We start from the raw sequence: 26,539 nt of genomic DNA on the forward strand, positions 1-26,539 counted from the left end.
CAGAAAAGGCTTTTCTGATGAAGGGTCTAGGCCCGAAACGTCAGCCTCTCTGCTCCTATGATGCTGCTTGGCCTGCTGTGTTCATCCAGCCCTGCACCTTGTTGAACTGAATCAGTGTGATGTGATTTGAAGAACTGCAAAAGGAGAGACCCTGATGGGAGTCTTGTACAGGATCCCTAATAGTCGTTGGGATAATAAATCAGGGACAGAAAATAAATCAGGGGGTAGAAAAGGGCATGCAAGAAAAGCACTATTACTAATAATCATGGAAGATGGACAGGGAAAATCAGGTTGACAGCAGATCTCAAGAAAAGAAATTTTTGGACTGTCTACGAGATGGTTTTTTTTGGATCAGCTTATGGCGGAGGCCACTAAGTAACTACGGATTTAATGATATGTAACGAGGTGAACTTCATTAGGGAGGTTAAGGTGAAGGAATCCCTAGGGGGCAGTGACCACAACATGATAGAATTCATCCTGCAGTTTGAGAAAGGAAGGCTGGAATCAGATGTAATGGTGTTACAGTTGAATAAATGTAACTACAAAGACAAGAGGGAGGAGCTGGCCAAAGTTGATTCAAAGGGGAGCCTAGCAGGGAAGATGATGGAGCAGAGATGGCAAGAGTTTCTGGGGGTAATTTGGGAGGCACAGTAGAAATTCATCCCAAGGAAGAAGAAACACAGTAAAGGGAGAATAAGGTAACTATGTCTGACAAGGGAAGTCAAGGACAGCTTAAAACCAAAAGTAAAAACATACAGTGCGGTTAAGATTAGTTGAAAACCAGAAGATTGGGAAGCCTTTAAAAACCAGCAGAGGACAACTAACAAAACAGTAAAGGGGAGCGGATGAATATGAGGGTAAGCTGCTGGTAAAATAGAGGAAGATTGCAGGAGTATTTTTAGATATACACAATGATGAGAGAGGGGCAATTGTGGACACTGGTGACTGCAATATGAAGCTGGAGATCAGTAACGCGGAACAAAAAAAAAAAAAAATTGGGCGAGGCACTGGACAGGTATTTCATGGTGGAAAACACCAGTAGTAAAACCATGGAAGTCAGGAGGCAGTGGTGATTGTAGTGTACTGAATATGGTCACTAAGGAGAAGGTGCTGGGGAAGTGATGTGGTCTGGAGGTGGATAAATCACCCACACTGGATGGACTATACCCCAGGGCTCTGAAGAAGATAGCAGAGGAGACTGTGGAGGCATTGGTGGTAATCTTTCAGGAATCACTGGAGTCAGGCAGGGTCCCAGAGGATTGGAAAATGGCTAATGTAATGCACTGTTTAAAAAGGGAGGGAGGCAGAAGACGGGAAATTATAAGCTGGTTAGCCCGACCTCAGCCACTGGTAACATTTTAAGAGTCCAACATTAAGGATCAGAGATTGTGAAGTGTTCGGAAGTCCATGGTAAAACAGGGCTGAGTCAACATGACTTCGTCATGGGGAGGTCAGGTCTGACAAACCTGTTCGAATTCTTTGAGGAAGTAATGAGAAAATTAGAAGGAGAGCCAGTGGATGTGATCTATCTGGATTTCCAGAAGGCGTTTGACAAGGTACCACATGGAAGGCTGCTAAATAAGATAAGAGCTCACGATTTTAGGGACAAGGTACTGGCATGGATAGAGGATTGGTTCTTTGGCAGAAGACAGAGAGTGGGGATAAAGGGGTCTTTTTCAGGATGGTAGCTGGTGAATAGAGGAGTTCCACAGGAATCAGTATTGGGACCATAACTTTTCACATTATACATTAATGATCGGGAGGAAGGAACTGAGGGCACTGTTGCTAAGTTTGCAGATAACACAAAGATAGGTGGAGGGACAGATAGTTTTGAGGAAGTTGAGAGGCTACAGAAGGACTTTGACAGGCTAGCTGAGTGGGCAAAGAAGTAGCACATGGAATACAATGCCAGAAAATGTGAGGTTACACACTTTGGTATGAATAATACAGGCATAGACTGTTTTCTAAATGGGGGAAGGTTCTGGAAATCTGAAGCACAAAGGGATTTGGGAGTTCTTGTTCAGGATTCTCTTGAAGTTAACATGCAGGTTCATTGGGTGGTGAGGAAGGCAAATGCTTTGTTAGCATTCATTTCAAGAGGGCTAGAATACATGAGCAGGGTTGTAGTGCTGAGGCTGTTTCAAGGTTTCTGGTCATACATTTGGAATATTGTGAGCAGATGTGGGCACTGTACCCCAGAAAGAATGTGCTGGCCTTGGAGCGACTCCAGAAGAGTTCACATGAATGAACCCGGGGATGAAGGGCTGGTCATATGAGGAGCAGCTGAGGATTCTGGGTCTGCACACAATAGAGTTTAGGAGGATGAGGGGGGATCGCATTGAAACTGACAGAATACTGAGATCCTGGATCTGGAAAAGATGTTTTCACTATAAGACAGTAGGACCTGAGGGCACAGCCTCAATGAAGGGACAGCCCTTTAGAACTGAGATGAGGAGGAATGTCTTCAGTCAGAAAGTGGCTAATCTGTGGAGCCCATTGCCACAGAAAGCCGTGGAGGCCCAGTACTTGAGCATATTTCAGACAGAGATAAATAGATTCTTGATTAGTGAGGGGATCAAGGCTTACAGGGAGAATGCAGGAGATTGGGGGTTGAGAAACATGTTAGCCTTGATCAAATGCTGGAGCAGACTCAATGGTCTGAATGCCTCGCTCTGCTCCATTATCTTACGGTCTTATGGTTCTCCTCCTTTACTTGCTTACTTATATACTAGCTGTTGGCGTAATTTTAAATGAGTAGTTCCTTAAAAAAATCAAGGTTAAAACAGAAACAGGATACTGTAGCATCAAGTCAATGCTTTCCACCCAGATCCTACATGTAGCCTCAATGAATAAAAGCCATGACTGCTGGAGTATTTCTTCAAAACTACAGGCTGGTACTTCCCAATTTTTTTTCTACTGTGACCGCAACTCCAGACTTGAAAACTGATGTGACCTCTCAGAGAGAGCACGAGTACAGCTGTTGTAACTTGGTCCAAATTCCATGGCAGCCATTACTGCCTCAGATTTCACAATGCCAAAATATTAGCTTGTGACCCCATTTGAGGAAATCCTGCTGCAACATGTTAACAGCCTAGTAAATCTACAATTACTACTTCTCATAGCCCTTTTATGTCCTATAGATCCTAGTATTTTTCCCTGTTGCTGATGTAAGGCTAAAGTCTGTACTTCCTTTTTTCTTTCTTGCATCTCTCTTAAATCATGTGATGATATTTCTAAGCTTCCAACCTACAAAAATCATTCCCGAATCTATGGAATTTTGTTAGATTACCACCAATGCATCAACTATCCTCTACAGCCAACTTCAAGAATCAGATCCAGGTAAAACACTGCCAACCCCATTAATTTCTCCAGTTACTTAAGTACGAATACTAATCTCCTTCAAATCCTCATTTTTTCTAGTCACTTGGATATCAATTCTGAGAGGTTTATTTATCTTCTTCAGTGAAAACAAAATAAGCAATTAGCTTCTCTGCTAGTTCTCTATTCCCCAAGATAAATTCACCTGATCTGCCTGTGACAGACCCACATTCATCTTAACCAAACGTTTCCTCTTCCCATGCCTGTAGGTGCTTTTACAATCATTTTTTATGTTTCTATCCAGGTTGAATTCATATTTTGTTCTCCCTTTCCTTATGCTTTGCTTGATCCTCCTTTGTTGTATTCTTAAAACTCTCCAACCCCAGATTTATTACTATTTCTAGACACTTTGTAAACTTTCCCTTTTCATCTTCTACAATCTTCTCAGCCACAGCTGACTGATCTTTTTAGAGCTTTTACACCTTGAAGGAATATATAGTTCCTGTATGTTATTTATAGGCTGTTCACTACCTATGTATAGCCATGCTTTTTAATGTATTTTCACAACTCACCTCGGGGAACTTATGACTCATTTTCAAAATTTCCCTTCTTCAAAATCAGGTTGAACTACTTCACTTGCAAACAATGTACAACTCTACTGTATTGTAACCACTCATCCCAAAGGGTTCTTTTAAAACAAGACCAATAATTAGCACTTCTTTTCATTACAAAATACCAGATCAAAAATAGCCTGTCCTCTAATCTGCTCCTGAAAACCATCCCTAACCCAATCCCAGAAACTCATCCTCTACAGCTTTTGTGGTCAATTGGTTTACCCAGTCAATGAGCAGATTGAAATCACCCATGACTCTGGTGTTGTTCATGCTACAAGATTCTTTCATTTTCAGAGTTATATCATGCCCCACACTATTTGATGGCCTAAAGTACCAAAGTCAGCTACCCCATTTTCTTCCTAAGTTGCTCCCAAACAAATTCCACAAAATATTCTTGTAATTCAGGATTTTCCCTTATTAATGTACCAACCTCACCTCCTATATTGAGTGCAATCCCAGCTCCTTTTTTTGTGTGCCCTTCAGAAACATATTATTGAATAATCAATTCCCAGCTAAGTCGCCACATAATCATATTTCTGTAACTGTAATTACATCATAACTATATGTCTTTATTGCACCTTTAGATCGTCAATCTTGGTGTGGCACCAGAGGGACAACATACTAGCCTAGGCTCTCACTTAGTGCCCCAGAAACGGCTGCCTGATCCCCTGACAATGGAATCTTCAATCAATATCGTCCTTCTATTCTTCTTTATCCCCCTCCTGTGCAGCTGAGGTGGCCTTAGTCCCATGGACTTTTCTCTGGCTCACTTCCTGAAGAACCAGTGCCTTCACAAGTTTCCAAAACATTCAGGGCTCCTTCACTACCTGCCTGGATTTCTTAAACTGCCTGGTTGATGTCCATTCCTCCTCTGCCTATATACCCCTCATATGTGGTGTGACCATGTAGTCCTCTGCCTCATGGATCACAAAGAATCCAGTTGTTGCTCAAGTTCCAAAACTCGGAGCTCAAGCTTATGCAGCCAGTTATCACTATCTGCAGATGTGTTTATCGGGGGCAGATGGTATGTGTGTGGCATGAAGAGTGCTAATTACCTGCAATGAATTTTTAAAAGAGGCTGCAGATGACAGATTCATTTCCAATAAGTTATGTTGTGCCAAGCAGTTGGGATTTTCATTTTGTAAACAGAGTATGAGAATAAAGTTTTTTTTAATTAATTTATTTTTAATTAATAGGAAAATAAACATGCAAATTAGCTCACAGATTACAAGTTCAAAGATTTAACATAGAAAAACACACAATTTCCTTTATCTATCTTGAGAATAAAAGCCGCAAAGAACTCAAATGCACAAGGTTCTACATGGCTAAATCACCTACACATGAACTAGTGAGAATCAAGGAGCTCTTGAAAAAACAAACTAACCAAGTAATCTAAAAGTAGCCTTCTAGAGAATTACTAAATCATTGTTAAAGACTTCTATTATTTTTATTTATCTAACACTTTGTTTTATTAAGTTACCTTGAAATGCTCTATGTTTTTCTATTTCATATATTCTTGTCCTCAAGCCATTAAAATATGCATCAGGTTGACAATCTTCAATTTTATTCAGCAACAGCAAAACCAAAGAAAGAAACAAACAAAATTCAGCATTTACTTCTGGGCCAACCACAAATTTACAGTCAATGAGTGACAACTGCACCCATCTCAGGTCTTTCGGAACCAGGTGTTAATTCAGTCATGTATAGCTTGTTGCACCTAATGATGCACTGCATTATGGTGAAAGTAATGTTCCTCTTTCTCAAAGTCCTCACCTTTCTCCTCAGAAGACAGGAGTTGCTTTCCCAACTCTTGAGTCCATCATACCCCTCTTTGCCTGCTCCAATTGTGCAGAATGTAGCATGCTAGGACAGTATGGCAGACAATCTGGGATGTACTGTAAGGCTACCACAACCAATCCAAGCATTGCCTGCTGTGTTCATCCAGCTCTACACCTTGTTGTCTCAGATTTTCCAGCATCTGCAGTTCCTACTCTCTCAAGCATTGAACCTCATCGTCAGGAGGCCTATCATCTGCTCCATGAAGCCTCTGGTCTCAGAAATGAGTTGCATGGTATCTATGCTCATCCTCAGGCATATTGCATTTGTCAGCCCACATTGCACAGGGTAGCCCTCAGCTCCCAAGAAACAATCTTGCAAAGCAGCCAGCCCTCAAGAGAAACCACAAACGTGAGAATTCTTCTTTGGTGCAGATTTCCAAAATGTGGTATCAATGATCACAGATGTATCTGGAGGCACTGGGTCATTAAAAGCATCTCTCAAATTCTATCACTGAGCCCAACTAGCTGATTGATCAGCAGCCTGTGTGGAAAGGACCTCTCTGGTTCAGTTATGTAACAAGCTAGTCCTGTTCCCCAATTACCTTTGTGTTTGCTAACTTACATTGATTCCTGGTCAAAATATTGATTATTAAAAATCTTATCCTTGCTTTCATGTCCCTTCTAAGCCTCTGATCTCCTTCATAGTCACAACACTCAAACATTTGTGCTCCGTTGATTCTGGCATCTGATACATTCTCAATCACTGTCTTACCATGGATATTGGTGCCTTCAAATGTATTGGCCAAAGATCTGGAACTCCTGCCCTACATTTCCCCACTTCAGCAACTCACTATCCTCCTTTAAAGGCACTTCTTGTTGACCAAGCCTTTGGTCATTTGACCTAATATCATCCTATGTGACAGACATACTTTGTCTTAATCTGCTCACGTGAAGCCTCTTGCAACATTTTATAATGTTAAAGACAATATATTTTGACCTAAACTGTAAGGACAAACTTGCGTTACATTGGAGAACTTGCTCTTTAACCAACTATACAAGAGTCACAATCTTGAGAAATATGTAATAATTTTGGTGAAAGGCTGCTCACATTTAGAACTTATTCGGCTGTTTTGCTAAATACTCAGTCTCAGAATTAATATATCCAAGAGAGCAACTGCAAGGGAAAACAGAATCGGCTTTCTTTGATTTTTGTACACACTGTCCATTTGATCTTCAGAAGTAACTGAAAAGTGTTTTCGCCTTAAGTCCATCTCTACTTCAAAGGAAAACAAGAAGTCTGCAGTTTGCCACATTAAATGGTAATATTAGTGAGCATGTTTATGTGGTCGTAGGAGAAAACCTCTGATCTTGTGTAAGCGTGCTTTGTAAAATTATAATTGTTACTACTTTCCAGGATATTCTGTTTACAACCTAGTACAGCTACCTGCCTCCAAATTTGGGCAATTGTGAAGGGCTTCATTGATCTTTGAGGGCACATTACATTTGTCAAACTCAGGTGAATGATTCTAGGTTCTTCAAAGTTCCAAAGTAATTTTTAAAAATTGTGTGAAGCAAAGATGGTTATTTGACTTATTATTTTGCTTCTGCATTATTATTAATATGGACTACTTATTTTAACCTAATAGATTTAGTGTGGAACTATGGGATGGTTTTGTATTTTAGATTGCAGGTGTTCAGCAGGCAGTGTATACAATTTCCAGTGTCCAAGACTGTCCTACAGTAAAAATGATCAATTCTATTATTCACTCTAGCTCATACAGCATGCACAAAATTTTAATTTTCAATTCATAGAAAATGTAGGCGATACTTATGGAATTTTTTAAATAGATAGCTAGAGATGCAAACAGCTTGAATTGTAACAGCAAAATTGTACAGGTATTGTTTCTCATTTCTTTTGCTAGTACCATTGGAAGGGCTTTAAGCTAACTTGCAGGGATGTGGGAGTTGAGACAGAACATCAGAGTTCAATAGCAGAGCTTGCAAAATACTAAGAATACAGTTGGCACTAGCATAGAAAATAGTAAGATAATACGCAATCAGAATAGGGGAGAAAGAAAGAGAGTCCAAAACAGAGTTTATGTGCATGTATGTAAATGCACAGTACAGTAAATAAAGTTGGGAATTCCAGGCACAGATTGCATTACGAAATTATGGTGTTGCAGTAGTATCGGAAACCTGGCTCAAGGAAGGGCAAGACCAGGTGTTAAATATTTCTGGATATAACTTGTTCAGGAAAGGTAGAAAGGAAAGGAAAGGGTAGCAATGTCAGTTAAGGAGAGAATTGCAGAGCCGGAGGAAGACGATGTCTCGGACGTTTCAAAAATGCAGTCAATTTTGGCTGGAGCTACAGGGTGCAATTACATTACTCAATACAGTCTACCAACCACTAACTACTGGAAAGGATGGAAAGGAACAAATGTGCAGGAAAATTACAGCATTACAGCACAGTTGTACTGGGGGACTTCAATTACTTAAATTTAGACTGGGATACTAGTAGCTTAAGGGGCAAGTGTTCCTGAACTACGTTAGGGATATATGCTCAGCAGTATGTGCCCAGTCCAATAAGAAATTATTGTTGGACCTGGTCCTTGGAAATGAGGTGGGCCAGATAGACTGAGTGTCAGTGGAAGAACATTTTGGTGACAGGGAACATGTATCATAAAGGTTCAGATTGGAGTTGGAGAATGAACGACACAATTATAGAATCCAGAGCTTGACAAGTCAATTGGTGGAGAACTGACTTCAATGGAGCTAGAACAGAGCTGAGTAGGATTGACTGGAATAAAAGGTTGACCATAAGATTAGTAAGTGTACAATGGATGAAAAAGCAGATGGCTTGGATAGAGTGAGGTATATTCTCTCTAATGCAGAATGTAGGACAAACAAATCCAGAGCTCTCTGAATGACAAAGAAGGTAGGAAATAACATTAGAAAGGTACGTTTATGACAGATGTAAGGCAAAAAATACATGGTCAACAGAAATACCAAAGTTTAGGGAGAGGTCAAAAAACAAATACGAGATGCAAAGATTAACTACGAGAAATGGCTAGCAGCTAATATAAAGGGAAATAAATAGGGAAATCTGTTTTCTATTGGCGTATAAAACAGTAAGAAAGTAATTAAAGGAGGAATAGAACTGATCAGAGACCAACAAGGAGATTCACATAAAGAGACTTAGGGCATGGCTGAAATAATAAGTGAACACTTTGCATCAGTCTTTAGAGGATGCTGCTGCCCAGGTCATGGTGAGAGAACGGACAAAGTGACAAAGGATCAAAATTAACAAGAAATAGTCTTAGATAGATTGTGGGCACTTAGAAGTTAACAAATTACCAGGGCCAGATGAAATGCATCCAAGGATTTTGAAGCAAGTAGGGTAAAAATTGTGGAGGCAGTGGCCATAACATTTTAGTCTTCTCTTTACAGCCTTCTCCAAAAAAGGTTATAAGATTAAGCCAGTGATTACAGACAAGTTTGCCCAACTTTGGTGGTGCAGAAACATTATTCAGCATAGAATCAGTAGTCACATAAAAAAAGTAGGTTGATTGTAAAGAGTCAGCATGAATTTCTAAAGAGGAAAATCACGTCTAAGTTGTTGGAGCCTTCTAAAGAGGTAACGGAAAGGATTGATGAGGGTAGCACTCATGACATAGTATGCATGGATTTCTAGAAGACGTCAGATATAGTGTCTCACCACAGATCTGTGAAGAAAGTTGGAAGTCATGATATAAAAGGGACAGTAGCAAGCTGGATACAAAACTGACTGGGCAACAGAAGATAAATAGCATGGCCAATGGATATTTTCAGGCTGGAGGAAGATTTAAAGTAGAGTTCCCCAGGGGTCGGTACTGGGGCTCTTGCTTTTCCAATATATTAATGGATCTTAGTATGCAGGAGACAATTTCAAAGTTTGCAGGTGATACTAAATTTGGGAAAATTGTAAACTATGAGGAGGATAGTCTAGAACTCCAAAAGGTCATTGACAAGTTGGTGGAGTGGATGAATAGGTAGTAGATGAGGTTCAATACAGAGAAGTGTGAAGTGGTGTACTTTCATTGAAGAACAGTGAAAGCCAATACACAATAGGGGGTCCAGGAGGCAGAGGGACCTCAGACTATATGTATACAGATCAAAGATGGCACGAGACATGGAGAGAGCAGTAAATAATGCATACTGTGTTCTCAGCATTCTTAACAGGGGCATTGAGTATGAAAGCAAGGACGTGATGTTGAACTTGTATAAGACACTTGTTAAACCTCAGCTGGAGTATTGTATGTATATGTTAATTTCTTGAATTGAATAAAGTGACAAACTAGCATGGTTTGTACTAAATTTGACTTGCTTAGACTTCTTCCACTGCTCACACCTCCAAAATAAAGCTTTGGCAGCTACACTTTCAAGCTTAGGTTCACAGTGACCTTTAAAAATGCAGGACGTCGATTTAAAATCCTGACAATGGATTGCGATTTACCTGGAAAGTTAAGACAGTAGAAAGCTAAATTAAGATTGTTAAAAGCTATGAGCTCAGCCTATATTAACTCCCTTTGAGTGAAGGAAAACAAAACACAGTGAAAATGGCTCCTGCCAAATTTGTTCACTCATAGCAATTTGTAGCGACGAGGTTTCCCAGAAAGTCAATCTTCTTTTCTCCTTCAATGAGGAATTATGTTATATTGTTTCTCTATATCACTTAGGTTCCAAAATTTATATTCTTCATTTCCTATTTTGGCCAGTTATTCACAGATAAGAGACATCAGGCAAGACATCAATGAGGCACTTAAATGATTAGACAGCTTGTGCTGTATAGTCCATACAAAAAGGGTGACAAGTTTGATGAAGACAACTGAAATTTCGAACAAATCTTGAATTTTGAAAATATTATAGATCAATTACAATTTATTTCGATAGTTTACTTGGACTCTCTCAACGTTTTCACCAAAGTACCATACTGAAGATTTCTAGTTAACTTGTAAACCAGTTTTAACAGATAAAATGGAGGATACTGTTTTTTTTCAAAAAAGGAAACAGAGGGTTCCTGGTGAAATACCTTTCAGAATTGGAAAACAGTACTTTGGCATTAGAATTATGGAAACTTGAAGCACTTGTTGTCATTTGACTCACTACCTTTTTGTTTGCTTTCGAAAAAGAAGTTGGGCTCAATCCAATACTGCTACTTCTGCTGATAATGCTGTAATTCTTCATTCTCCAAATTGATTTGTAAAATTACTTACAGAAATTGCTTCCATCGTCATTTCAACTAAAGTATTGTAAATCTCAACAACACTTGAAGAAAATGTTCATCTCCTCTCTAGATCCTTTGCTAACAGTTTTATGGCCTCTAATTAAAGACCAGTCAGAGGTAACACTTGCTCTCTTGCCTATGCTATCACAACCTCTTGTTGTCTTGAAAACAAATAAATTAACCCTTAACTTTCCCTGCTCAAAAGAGAATGGTTCCAATTTTCCAATTGCTCTCCTAGTCTGAAGTCCATCATCCTTAGAAATATCATGATAAATTTGTGTCTCTAAGGGTTTTATAGCCTTTCCTGAAACATGGTGGCCTGAATTGTCCACAGTACATAAGTTAGAATCAGTGAATGAGCTTGAAGAAAGGTTTTTAAAAAGCTCACTATTCACAGTATAGAGAGGAAAAATGTTAAAAAGGCACCAAGTTGAAGTATATTAAGTGGCTGTGATAAGAAACATTAATAAAATAAGCTAATATAATAGGACAATAGCTCATAAATATAAACCAGCAAAAGCTTAATTTCAAATTACAAATTGCAAGCACTTCTTCAAAAGAAAAAAAATGAAGTTTTTGATTAATGTGAAGTCACATACTTAAGGTATAGAATCAAAGGTACTCAAAACAGCTGCAAGAGTTGGAATACCGAAAGAACAAGAATCACTTAGTCAAACAGCTTTCCTTTATCCTTAAACTCATGTTTTGTTTGGGGATCAGAAGGAAATTCAATTGTGAAAAGAGGGATAGGGAGTTGAACAAGAGATAACAAACTGTTCCATCATTACACTGAATTATTTCACTTTCCAAGAGGGTCGCACGGCAATGTAGAATAAGAATACATCTGATATCTTAAGGGTCACCTCTATTTTTATTGGTAAACGTGCAGTTTTCATGCATGACAAAAGAACGGACAATCTAAACGTGATGGAGCTGAGGTTTTAAATGAGTACTTTCCATCTGTACGTTTGAAGGATGATGTAGGTATAGAAATCAGGGAGGAGACAGTGATATACGTGAAGGAATTAGCAAAGAAAGAGGAGGTATTAGCAATTTTAGCAGGCTTGAAAGTGGATAACATCCCATGGGATCCAGAAAAAACTTGGCAAATTAGATTGAAAATTGTCTTAGTGGCAGGAAAAAGAGGATGATAGTCAAATGGCATTTTTGTGACTGGAACCCTATGTACAGTGGCATACCATAGGGTTTGGTGTCGGGCCCCTTGCTCTTTGTTGTGTACAATAATGATCCTGACATGAATGTAGGAGGTACATTCGCAGATGACCGTGAAAACCGGCAGTAAATAATTAGCAAGAAAGCCGAAGATTACAAGGCAATAACGATGGGCTGGTCAGATGGGCTTAACAGTGGCAAATGGAATTTGATCCTGAAAAGGATGAAAAGGAAGGACTACCAAAATTGCATTGCAGAGGATCAGAGGGACCTTGGTGTGCATGTCAGGCAGCAGGACAAGTTGATGAATGGTAAAAATTGTGGATGCTGGGGATCTGAAACAAAAGCAGAAATTGCTGGGGAAACTCAATAGGTCTGGCAGCATCTGTGGGAAGAAAGCAGAGTTAACATTTCAAGTCCACTGACCCTTAATCAGAGCAGATAGCAGCAAAAAGTAGTACTTACGCTGCAGAGAAGGTTTTCTTGTTGGGCACGATGGAGATGGAGCCCAGAGATATATGAAAGGGGTAGATAAACAAAGAGCATGTCAGAACAGAAGCTGAACAAGTGATAATAAGAGCTGAGAGAAGCAGAGAATGGGCAGTTTGTGTCGAAACCTTTTCCAGCAACTTCTGTTTTTGTTCACGATTTATAGCATCTGCAGTTCTTTTGGTTTTTAATGTGATAATAAGCGTGAGAGTGGGTGAAAATGGGTTGGCCGTGCTAAAAGCAACCCATGTCATGACAGGACAGGGTGTAGGGGTGGGTAAAAAACATTGAAGGATGGAATCGAGCTCCAAAGTTACTGAATTCGATGTGGAGTCCCAGAGGCTGCAGAGTCCCAAAGCAGAAAGTGAGATGCTATACTTTCAGCTTATTTTGAGGCTTGCTGGAACGCTGCAGCAGGAATGTTGGCACGGGAAGCAGCAAGTGACTGGAAGCTCTGGATCATTTTTACAGACAGGGCAGTTTGATAAGGTAGTTAAGGCGGCTTATCAGATACTTGTCTTTATTAGTCAAGACACCGAATGTAAGTGCAAGGAAATGATGGAGCTGTAAATAAATGTTAGCTAGGCTACAGCTGGAGCACTGTGCACAGTTCAGGTGACTCTACATGTAGGATGTGACTGCACTCAAGGGTGCACCAGAGGTCCATCAGGATGTTTCCAGCGCTGAAGCATTTCAGCTATGAAGAGAGAGACTAGGAGGTCTGAGGTTGTTTTCCTCAGAGCAGAGAAGGCTGAGTGGAGATCTGATTTAATTTTATAAAAAAATTATTAAAAAATTGAGAGGCTCAGACAGGGTAGATAGGAAGAAACATTTCCTCTTAATGGAGGGGTCAATAACCAGAGGTCTCACTTTCAGTTTCAGGGTTTAGAGGGGAGTTAAGGGATATCTTATTTACCCAGAAGGCTGTGGGCATCTGGAACTCTACCTAAAGAAGTGGTAAAGGCAGGAACCCCCAAGACATTTAAGACCTATTTCCATAAGCGCGTGCAAATCCATACCATTCACGGCTCTGGGGTTCATGCTGGAAAGTGGGATAAGGAAAGATGGATGCTTGATGACCAACATGGACACAATGGGCTGAAGGGTCTCTTTCCACGCCGCAAAAACTGTGGCTCCATGACACAGGAGCCAGATCATCCCTCCTCACCATTTTTTAAAAAATTATTAATTTTTGTGGGATGTGGGCATCGCTGGCTGGTCAGCATTTATTGCCTGCCCCTAGCTGCCCTTGAGAAGGTGGTGAGCTGCCTTCTTGAACTGCTGCAGTCCACCAGCTATGGGTTGACCCACAATGCTATTAAGAAGGAAATTCCAGGACTTTGACCTAGCGACAGTGAAGCAGCAGCGAAATATTTCCAAGTCAGGATAGTGAGTAGCTTGGAGGGGAACTTGCAGGTGGTGGTGTTCCCACACACTCTATCACACTCCTGACTTGTGCCTTGTAAATGGTAGACAGATTTGGGAGAGTCAGGGAGTGCGTTACTTGCTGCAGTATTCCTAGCCTCAGAGTCCAGTTGAATTTCTGGTCAATGATAACCCTCAGGATGTTGATAGCAGGGTATTCAGTGATGGTAACACCATTGAATGTCACAGGGCAGGGGTTAGATTGTCTCTTATTGGCAATGGAGATAGCCTGGCATTTGTGCGGTGCTAATGTTACTTTCCACTTGTCAGCCCAAGCCTGGATACTGTCCAGGTCTTGTTGCATTTGAACATGGACGGCTTCAGTATCCGAGGAATCACGAATGATTGGACAATGTTCGGTATCATCGGCGAAATTCCCCACTTCTGACCTGATGATAGAGGGAAGGTCATTGATGAAGCAGTTGAAGATGGTTGGGCCTAGGACACTACCCTGAGGAAGTCCTGCAGAGATGTCCTGGAGGTGAGATGACTGACCTCCAACAACTATGGCCACCTTCCACCTGTGAGGTTAACAATTTGGGGTATCTCATCTGGAGGCATAATAAATTGAGTAAACTCACTGCGGGGTCGTCATCACATTACAGACATGGTTATCAGCTGACCAAGGTGGAAGAAATAAATATTCCATAGCACACAACATTTCAAAAAGACAAGCAAGATGGAAAAGGAATAGTAGACCTGATAGTAATGGGTGACATAAAGGCAGTAGTGACAAGTTATCTTTACTCAGAAGATCATGAAGTACAATCAATGTCTGGACATTAGGAATAACAAGGGTCAGAAATCCTGGTAGTGGTTTATAGGCCCCAACAGTAGGAACAGATATTATTTTGTTCAGACATGTTGATATACAGCTCTGGTGCAGTTGGGACTTTAACCTAGGTCTTCTGGCTTGGAGGTGGAGAGACTACCACTTCACCACAGACACCTGAACAGCAGGTGCATCGTTGGACAAAGCATTAAACAACACTTAATTGGAGATTTATCAAAATTAATATAATAATTGTGAGCATTGATCCTCATATAAATTAGACCAATTAAAATGACAAAGATATGGAAGGCAAATTTGTAGAACGCCATTGTGGAAATTTCCTGGAACACTCCTTTTGAACTAACTTGGGATAAAAGTATTTTAGAACTAGAATTTTGCAATTAGACAGAATTAATTGGTAATCTCACAGCAAAAGATCCTTTGGAATAATGAATCATAATGGAACTAAATTCAATATCAAGTTTGGAACTGACTAAACTCCAACAAGAATCTTAAACAGAGCCAATTATACGGGATAAGCAGAGAGATAACTACGGATTATCAGTTAAATAAGCTAAAAAATTAATCTACTGGTCAAATTATTGACAAGAGCTCACCAACCAAGTAAATCTACTGCACTCTGCACTTCTGCCAGAAAGGCTTGAAAGAGAAATTCCAAGTGTTGTTCATCATTTCTATTTTCACTGATGCAAAGATAGAATAGGATGAATTAATGCGCCAAGTCACAACTGCTCGTGAATACTAAACTAAAGCTGAAGCATATCATTCTGATATTTATCACAAGCTCACCTGGAAAAGTCAGCCTTGCATTGCAAGCACTGGGGATCAAATGCAAAGTAACTAAAACATTTTCATAATATGCTTTCTAATCTTGAATTTTAGAACTATTTCAGGCAATTCACTACACTACCAGTTAATTTCCAATAACTAAAATGAAACGAGCTAACTAATTTAACTTTTGAATTATTAATAATTTTATCAGCAAAGTAAGTAACACTTTGTGCACGGATTTAAGTACACACACACACACAGCTCTGCTTTTCTCTTCAAAAATGATGCAAGCAAGGGCCACTATCACGGCTCCCTCCAGCCAAAGTTGAAATGATTATCAGGCCGCACATGACACAACTATGGTACATCATCTGTGCTCCACATTTTATTGCACAATAAAATGTCATTATGCTATGCAGCTTCTGGCTTCTTCTCTAGAATTTAGGTTCTTGAATTCAGAACAATTTTCCTTTAATTGCTTCCAAGTTTCAAAAGCAATACACATCAGTTCTGGATGGGAAGTATATTCTGCCGAGAGTCTGTATTTGACACCAAAATATCTGACTTTTCATAAGGAAACATTCTTCAAATCACAGTTTCTAAGAAGCTATATTTAAATTAAAAATATGCAATTGAGAAATAAATATATTCTAAATCCATTGCATTAAAAACAATTTCACACTGATTAAAATTACATTTTCTTTGTATCAATACAGAGTGCACTTCACAACACAGCGGTCAAGGCAAAAACTCAAATTATTTGAGAAACAATGAGATGGCACAATAAAGAGAACTTCCAACATCAAAAGCAACAGCTGCATATGCTGGATATCTGAAAGAAAAGCAGCATCTACTGGAAACATTCATCAGGTTAAGAATATCTCCGGAGAGAGAAACAGATTTAATGCTTCAGGTTGATGACTTTTCATCAGACCTTGAGGTTTGAACAAAATAGCCATCCTCATTTGCAAGTACTTGTGATCTCCAGACCAATTCCATGTGTATCCGACAGCAATCCTACTCTTCAGCTAGTCACAGAATACATTATTTCAGTTCTCCTAAGGCAACTCATGAACTTCTGAAACATTTCAAGCTCCTATTTTATTACGTAGAAAGATTTTAAGAAATGGGTTGGGTTTGCAAAAGACTTCGTTTAACCAAATTAGATTAAATACATTTGAAACCCAGAAAAACAATTTTAAAAAACATTCCACATATTTTTAAACATTGAAGTGTGAAACTTAAAAGTCGAACAAGTAAAACTTTAATTTTTAAAGAGAAAACTTTGTAGATGGACATGAATCCATCCCAGGTTGCTGAAAAGTAGGTGGTGCTCAAGTATAAGAGAGGTTGTTTATGGGAGAATGGGAAATGGTAAAGTGAGAGAATGGGAGGAGCGGGAAAAATTTGTGGAATATGAAAGGAGTGGGTTGTTAGAGTGTTGAAAAGTCTTGGAATTACTGAGAATGGGCTTCAAGATCTGAGCTCTGGAAATATAGAAGTGGTAGCAAAAGATGGTGGGATCTGTTAGTACTTGGAACAGAGATTACTGGGATGATCTGGACAAGCTGTGTGTACGATAATTCTCAAAGACAGTGAAGGCTACGATGATGGGATGAGGCTTGAGGCTTGGAACTTTAAAGGAGAAAAAGGACAATAGCTTTAATCCAGAGAAGAGATTTAAATTATCTTAATAGCGTACACTGCATTACAATTGGGGAAAACTTTTTTTTAAAATGGTAGCAGTGGGATTGAAGAGACAGAAAAAACCTCAAGCACTGCTGGCTAGGGAGAGGACTCAACAGCACAAATTTAGTAAATGGGTAAGTTGAAGAACCACAGAAAAGCGTAATACAAACACTCTGTCAGGAGGCATGGCTCACATACAGTTTTGTTGCTAACTGATATTAATACTGGACAAAGTCAGATCCCAAACTGAAACCTAGCTTGATAGATCATACTTTGTTTTCCAAAATAAAACAAAGACGTGCTGATGCTGCAGATCTGGGGGGAAAAATAAACAAAAATTGTTGGTGAAACTCAGCAGGTCTGGCAGCATCTGTGGAAATAAACAAAGTCGAAGTTTTGAGTCCTGTGACCCTTCTTCCGCTAATCAATCCCACAACCAACAATTCAGATCTAAGCTCTGCTGTCCTGCCACACATACAGTTGTGAATGGTGCAAATTTGATTCATTATTTGGTATCAAGAAACAGATGGAAGTATTTGACTCTACAAAGGCTATGGCCCCTGACAACATTCTGGCAATACTATTGATGAGTTATTTTGCTTCAAAACTAACTTGACCAATAGCCAGTTGCTCCCATACAGCTTCAACACTGCAGATACTTGACAATTACCAAGTGGAAAATTACCCAGGTATATCCTATGCACAAGAAGCAGGATAAAGCCAATCCATTAGATTATTTTCAATCATCCATTATGGACAGGATTATTAACAATGGTATTAAGCTGCATTTGCAAAGGAATAACCTGTTCACTGACGCTCAGTTTCAGTTGCTTCAGGTTCACTTAGCGCCTGCCCTCATTTCAGATTTGGTCCAACCCTGCACAAAAGAGCTGAACTCAAGAAGAACTCACCAAGTGAAAGTAACTAACTTTGACATCAACTCAGCATTTGACCAAGACGGGCAACAAAACACCCTACCAAAATTCGAGTCAATGAGAATAGGGCAAAGGGAATCCTGGTTGGAGGTGTATTAACTAAGCCCCAGGATATCTCTGCAGGAGTTCCTCAGGATAAAGTCACCATAGTCTTACTACAATTCTTACTTAGGGTTGCTCTCTCATTAGAAAGAGGGAGAACTGGTGGTAGTTTAAAATGAGGGAGAGGGCTTCAGGTTAACATCAACCAGTGTGGGAATTGAACCTATGCTGTTAATATCACTCTGCATTACAAATTAGATGTCCAGTCACTGGGCCAACTTACCCCAGGTCCGCAGGGTAGTGTCCTATCCCCAAATATCTTCAGCTGCTTCATCAATTATCCGCCTTCCGTAAGAAGATAAGAGATGATGATATTCCCTGGTCACTGCACAATATTCAGCACCTCATGCCTGAATACAGCAACACTTGCACAACATGGCTGATGACAGCAACGAGCATTTATGCCAAACATGCCAGGCCCTGACCATCTTCAATGAGAGAGAACCCAACAATCAGCCCTTGATATTCAATGGCATTATCATCACTGAATCCTTACCTTGTGGCTCTAACAGTAGGTCAGAAGTTGGGAAACCCAGAGTGAATAACTCACCCTCAGCTCCACAAAGCCTGCCCAACATCTACAAGGCGCAAATTAGGAGTGTGATGAAATACTCTCCACTAGCCTCGATGTTTGCAGTTCCAACAACACTTGTGTAGCTAAACTCAATGCAGGGAACAAAGAGCAACCCAGTCGACTGGCACCCTATCCAGCACTTCTAACATTTACTTTCTAACATTTACTCCTAATTTCAGTGTGTATAATCGACAAGATGCATTGCAACAACTCAACAAACCTCTTTAGACAGCACCTAAATCCCCACCACTCCCTACCTGCACTCACCTATCACCATCCCACCTACCTTCCCCAGCCCACCCCTTCTCTCTCTACTTATATCTGAGGTCCCTTTCCCCTCCCCATTTCTGAAGAAGGGTCCCGACCCAAAACATCAACTTTCCTGCTTCTCTGATGCTGTCTCACATTTGTCCCCCAAATCCCTTTAATAGAGACAGTGGCTCTCTAAGTTGGGTCCACGAATCACAGGTGGATTGCAAATGTCCTCAAAACAGTCTGTGTGCTGGTCCGAAATGCAAGTCCATGATGCATTGCATTACAGCTAAGGCCTTGTCGGAGGTCACACGACCAAACCTGCTCCACGTGCATAGAAGTCATCATTAGTATAACAATACAGTTTCATAAGTCAGATGCAAATCAAGATGGAATTAATTTCTCAGATGATGAGTGCAGAGCACATATTAGACTGTTTCAAATAAGCATGTTCCCATTCTATGTCCTGTAGCATTCACTTATAAATGTGAATGTCTATGCCTTTGTTCTGCCATTAATTAGCAAATGGTAATTATGATAAAATACTAATGCATTTACATTTATTGCAGTTAGTAGAAAAAAAAACAGTAAAAGCTTCAATAAGTTCCCATTAATTCTGATTGTTTTCACACTAGCAATCAGAAGTGAGTAGGGTACAACCAGTGGATGAGCCATGGATGAACAAGTTAGAGAACTAGAGAACCACAGTACAACAGCAGATGCTACAAAGAAGCCAATCAAATGCTCACAATTGAGCTGGTAAGACCTTTACATTAAAAGAAGAAACCGCCCCAGCAATACACATTCAGGATGTTGTTTCGATTACCAACCTAGCAAACAGAGAACAAGTTAAGCTTTTATTTAAGGATACAAAGGATCAGAGCTTAAACTGCTGCCCCATATTCCAAAAACACGTTTAAAAAAAAGTCAAAAACCAATAACTTTTACCTAATATGCTACAGAGACAAATAAGAATCATCAGAATTTGCAAAGTTTATAGGACAAAATTATTCGAAATTGGAAATTATTACTTTGAAGTGAAAAAAGTATGAGAGACTTATCAAAAATATTACCTCATCATTTTCCATTAACTCCAGGATTTTCTTCTTGCCCGCTTCTTCCTCATCTTCATTAACAGTGATTCCACTCTCTTCATAGTAGCTTCTTCTGGCTGATCCATATTTATGCGACACTTTTAAATCTTCTTCATCATCATCATCAACACCACGGGGACGTTTTGCACCCCTGTCAGGCTTTAAAATATAGGAATGAATACCAACAGACCTTTGTACGCAATGCCGAAGATGGCTATACCTTGTTATTATTTATGATTTTGAAGACTTGACCTTTTAAAATGTCACACAAGATCAGTCTGCCAAAGACTTACTATCCCCGCAACAAACAACACTGCAATTACGGGAGAAACACAAACGATAACTCATGTATAAAAGTTCCATCCAGTCAATCAAGCAATAACTCAAGATTTGTCAGGAGCGCATGTGTTAAGAGACCTTATCCCTAATAACTCAAAAGCAAAGCTACCGGGAAAAAAAATTCAATTAATGGACAAAGACTACTTACCAAAGATAGTCAAAAGGACATAGTCACTCTATTGAGTTTTCAGCCATCTATGCAGTTTTACTGTCAGACATCAAAGTTTCTGGATTCACGAATTACCTTATGACAATATTGCTGTAGCTCTACAATATGCAGGGCTCAATTATATCTCGTGATCAAAAATCATACTGAAATGTGCTTTGTTATAATTAATTATTTCTTGGGATGTAGGTGTTGCCATCAATACCAATGCCCAGGTCAAGTTGACCTGGGAAGGCGATGGTGGGTCACCTACTGCAACTTTTCACATAGATACGCCTGCTATGCTGTTTCACGCAACCGGATAATCCATTAAGCCATTCTAAAGGGCAGTTAGGAGTCAGATATGAAGGACCTGCATGGTTCTGCCAAGGTTCCATAGGTTAGGCTCTTATAATGAACTAACGCCTTCACAGTCCCTTTTACTGATACCAGGTTTTCACATCTATGGTTTTCAACCGAATTCAAATTGGAACGGCTTCAACCCACGTTCTCCGAATTATTAGTCAAGGCCTCTGGATTACTAACTGAGTAACTTACGCGCTGACCAACTGAATCTTTTGAAGTTCAAGTTATTGTTTTAATAACTAAATAACTTTAGATCAACATTAAACAGCCCTCTGAAATATCCTTGCAAGGCAGTCAAATGCACGCGACAGCTCCAGCTTGACAGACACATCCATGAAGTCTCCAACAAAACCACCTCTTAACATTCAAAAGGCATTTCCATCATTGAAATCCCATTATCAACATTCTGTAGATCAGCACTGACAAAAAAACTTAGCTGCACCAGTCACAAACACTGTGGCTTAAAATAGGTCAAAGGCTGAATATTCTCACCTCCTGCCTCCGCAAATTTTTGCCATCATCTACAAGGCTCCAACCGGGATTGTAATGGAATATCTTCCATTTGGCTTGATACACATAATTCCAACCACACTCATGCCCTCCTTACTATCTGGGACAACATAGCTCACTTCATTGACATCCCATCCTTGATTGCTTTAAACACTTATTGGTGCACAGTGTGTATCATTTAAAAAGAAAGTACTGCAGCAACTCATTCTTCCTTCTTCAACAACTCTCAAAACAGGGGATCTGTACCCCGCCATAATATATGAACAATAGCCTGCAAGTTTGCCTCCATGCTGGAAATATAGCCATTCCTACATCCTCACTGCGTCAAAGTCTTGGCACTCCGTCTCCAATAGCAATTTTGAGAGACCTTCAACACATGGATTGCAGCAAGTCAAGGAAGTGCCTTGCCATTGTTCAAGGACTGGACAATAAATATTGTCTTTCCAAGGATGCCCACTTTCTGAGTGATTAAAAGAAATCTCCACATATCACAACTAATGAGGTTATTTGCATTTACAACATCCTGTAAAATGATTTATCGATCTACTCCTTTAGATCTCTCTTGCCAATCTCTGGGTGCCAGAATCCAGATTGTGAACTCATCCTATGTCAAATTCTTCCCACAACGTATTCCAAGTTAACATCAGTAATATTTAGAGATATGCATCACAGCTTTCATTTGTTTATCACATCAAACTGAACAGACGCAGAAAACTGACAGAAAAAATCCTGGTGAATACTATGTTAAAATCCTCTGGAATTACACCTTCAAAATGTGCTTTATACTACTATTAAGATTGGTTCAGTTAAGTATTGGCAGCACGATGGCACAGTGGTTAGCACTGCTGCCTCACAACACCAGGGACGCGGGTTCGATTCCAGCCTCGGGCGACTGTGTGGAGTTTGCACATTCTCCCCGTATCTGCATGGAGTTTGCACATTCTCCCCACATCAGCGTGGGTTTCCTCCGGGTGCTCCGGTTTCCTCCCACAGTCCAAAGATGTGCAGGTTAGGTGGATTGGCCATGCTAAATTGCCCGTAGTGTTCAGGGAGGTGTAGATTAGGTGGGTTAAAGGGGGATGGGTCTGGGTGGGATGCTCCGAGGTTCGGTGTGGACTTGTTGGGCCGAAGGGCCTGTTTCCACACCGTAGGGATTCTATGATATTTCAGAGACAATCATAGTTGAGTATCATGATGGATATTTTAAAATATAAATACAACCTTTATTCAACAGCTTTCAAGCTCACCAAAGATGGTTTTTGATGCATTTTAATCAAATAATCCTCATCTGCAACGATACATACATAACACCCTGATGAATAATCCCCAGTTACTTAAAATAAAACAAAACTGCAGTTAATTTCAATAGCAGCAATGGACTGTGGTTCACAGAACGTAGCTTTCAAATCTTGAAAGTCAATGATGCCACTGTTTCAAAACAATACTACATCAGATGTATACATCCAACATTACATTGGAATTGTAGATTTTAAATGGACTGTGCTATATTTTCTCATTCAAGAATCCAACTTTCAAGCTACTTGTATACTGCAATATTTTGTCTGATTGTCAAAAGAGGCTAATTCAAATTGATACAATACATCATGCAATACTCCCAATACTTATTTTAAGCAAGCCAGCAGCAATGAGTTTTGGGAAACGTCAGATCCTATTTACTCATCAAATTATTCCATGTTTTTTCAAATATGTTAACTCCTCACTGGGTACAATTTCATGCATGTTATACATTCTCTAGTGCTCTGTCCATGTACATCAAATCATGGATAGTGAATGCCAGCAAACTGTTTGGCTGCAAGCACAACAGACAAAACCAATACTGTCCTTACTATTGCCCACTTCTGCAGTGAAGTATTACTGAATATCCACATCCATGGCCAATTTTCCCCTGCCTGCAACATCCATACTATTGCAAACTCTCGCATCCCTACTAGTGCATTAAGTCAAATCATTTAACTAAGCATTAACCTTCTAAACCTACAAAGCTTTGTCTAGTCATCAGAAAAACTTGAAATACTTCAACAAGCAGAGTAAAATTAATATATTTGAATGTTTTCATAGAAAGAATCATAGAATCCCTACAGTGTGGAAACAGGCCCTTTGGCCCAACAAGTCCACACTGACCCTTGGAGCATCCCACCCAGACCCATCCCCCATAACCCACCTAATCTATACATCCCTGAACACTCTGGGCAATTTGGCATGGCCAATCCGCCAAGCCTGCACATCTTTGGACTGTGGGAGGAAACCGGAGCACCCAGAGGAAAACCACGCTGACGTGGGGAGAATGTGCAAGCTCCACACAGACAGTTGCCCGAAGGTGGAATTGAACCCGGGTCCCCGGCACTGTGAGGCAGCAGTGCTAACTACTGAGCACCGTGCGTTTTACCAACCATGCTTCTCGTAGAATGGTTTTCATTGCCTCAAAATTTCCTATCACAACTGAAAACAGTGAAAAATCTGTTTTAACCTTTTTTTCTCCTTGGGTAATCGTAGATGTTGGTGTGTGTGTTCGCTGAGCTGGGAGGTTTGATAGCAGATGTTTTGTCCCCTTACGAGGTGACATCCTCAGTGTTATGGAGCCACTTCTGAAGCACAAGACACCAGCGCTTCACAGGAGGCTCCATAGCACTGAGGATGTCACCTAGTAAGGGGCCGAAATGTCTGCTATCAATCCTCCCAGCTCGGCAAACACACCAACATCTACAACCAGCACCCGAGCTACAAATCTTCACTCAAACCCTGAATCTTAGGGAATTCCTCAGGATCGAGAGAACACTTTTCCACGCTAGGTTGTGAATCCCAAGATGACTAAATGATAAAATACTATAAATCACAAACACTAACACAGGAGAGCAGGTGGTGCTTGCTAAAGGATTACTATAAATACTGTAAGATAGATACTTGAAAATTATCTATTCAGAAGTCACTCAAATTTGAAAATGCACTGACATTCTGACTTGCCCAAGCGACTTCTGCACAGCCACCAATACACTAAAGTCTAATTTTAAGAAATTAATATCACAATAATAATCACCATCACACTTTACTGGTGATAACACTTGAATATGCCAAAATGAGCTTTACTTAAAGTGAAACATGTCTTTAAACCTCAAAATTACAGGTCTTCCACAAGTTCATGTTACCTTAACTTAGGAAGGAGAATTTCTCTGCAGTTGTGCATGTGAAAAAGTGCTCTATTTTAACTCTGGAATAATAAACAATATTGACAGAGACAACTAAATTTGCATAAGTAGATCAGCAAATTAAAAATGGATGGAAGTGTTTTTTGTGTTAACTAATGAAAACGCTCAAGGTAGCATTCAAATATGTATTGTTCTGACATTCATGACAACACACAAAATCAGCTCCCTAATCCTATAGAAAGAATCAGCATGTTATTTATGCTATAAAGTTACAGACTTAAAGTTAACTAAGGGCCTTTATTTTCAATTAGGTTGCCTCAGCAAGCGTTACGTACTTTTGCTACTCCATGATGACCATCCTCAATGCAGTTATTTACAGAAAAGATTACTACATTCAGATGTAAAAGGACATGTAAATGTGAATAAAGAAATCACTGCAAAGAAAGTGGAGGTAAAAGGGCTGCATATTCAAAACCACACACTACTCACTGGTTTGATCACACACCATTGCACTCCCAGATCATGCATGTCACTGACTGAACAATGAGTCACACTGTTAATGGTCTCACCGAGAGTTTGTACAGATTTGACAGCAAAATGCTAGTTTTTCACTACATCTTACTTCTCTGTTTTTTGACAGGAAAAATGGCAAGATATCTTCAAACTACTGTCTGATCACCACTACTGTTAGCATTTCAACAAAATGTAACAGCTTTGAAACCAAATACACATGAACTGCTCTGAACAAAACAACAATTCTACATTTTGTCTTTTTCAGTGGAAACAGCAAGTTAATAACATGAGGCTATAAGTTTGGTGGTCACTAACAGGAGGTGGAGAAAGGAGCAATTTGAAGCAGTAGATTAAAAGTATCACACACTTCATTGTAAATTACTGTCAGTTTGATTTCTACAAAGAATCATTGTAGGTTTGAAATATTCATACTATATGACTTGATCAGTGAGCAATATTCAGAAGCTTTTTTGTGATTACGACTATCAGCATAACACAGGGTGGTGGATAGAACAGTGCAGAGTTTGAAATGATGAATTGAAGAACATTAAATAAACACTGCATACTACAGAATTATTAAATACACTGACTCAAGATGTGTTTTTCTTCTAATGTATTGATAATAGAATACCAAACAGCAAAGCTGTAGGATATATTTAGATCAAATACTATTTTCCATTATCATGTCATTGCCAGTATACAAAATATGTCTAGTAACAACATTCACGCACATTCACTTAATTACCAGGTGTGGTGGAGAAATTGGTGGGGAATGTAAAGCTAACAAGGGACTCGCGGAATGAATGCTTCCTCCCCCACACCCGTTATCTTTCCCCACAACTGCAAGAGGTGCAACACCTGTCACTACATCTCACCACTCACCTTCGTCCAAGGCCTCAAACTATCCTTCCAGATCCAGCAGAGATTCACTTGCACTTCAGCCAATCTAATCTTTTGCATCTGTTGCTCCCAATGTGGGTCTCCTCTATATCAGGGAGGCCAAATGCAGACTCGGGGACCGGCTCACGTGAGCATCTGCGCTCTGCGTGCATCAACCAACCCAAGCTTCTGGTTGCCATCCATTTTAATTCCCCCTCCCACTCCCCTGATGACATGTCCATCCTTGGCCTCTTCCGCTGTCAGAGGGAGGCCAAATGTAAACTGGAGGAACAACACCTGATATTTCACCTTGGTTGCTTACAGCCCGAATTTCCTGCTCCTCTGATGCTGCT

At 39.9% G+C, this 26,539-nt stretch overlaps 1 protein-coding gene across 1 annotated transcript in view; it reads right to left on the reverse strand.

Moving 5' to 3' along the window:
• The window catches only part of ctnnbl1 (catenin, beta like 1), a 156,668-nt gene that overhangs the window by 112,179 nt on the left and 17,950 nt on the right, over window positions 1-26,539 (reverse strand). The window contains exon 2 of the mRNA XM_048608403.1: window positions 20,250-20,429. Coding sequence (XP_048464360.1) covers window positions 20,250-20,429 — 180 coding nt within the window. The remainder of the gene's footprint in view (window positions 1-20,249; window positions 20,430-26,539) is intronic.

Source organism: Rhincodon typus, chromosome 19 (genome assembly GCF_021869965.1).
Source record: "Rhincodon typus isolate 14 chromosome 19, sRhiTyp1.1, whole genome shotgun sequence".
Taxonomy (NCBI): domain Eukaryota; kingdom Metazoa; phylum Chordata; class Chondrichthyes; order Orectolobiformes; family Rhincodontidae; genus Rhincodon; species Rhincodon typus.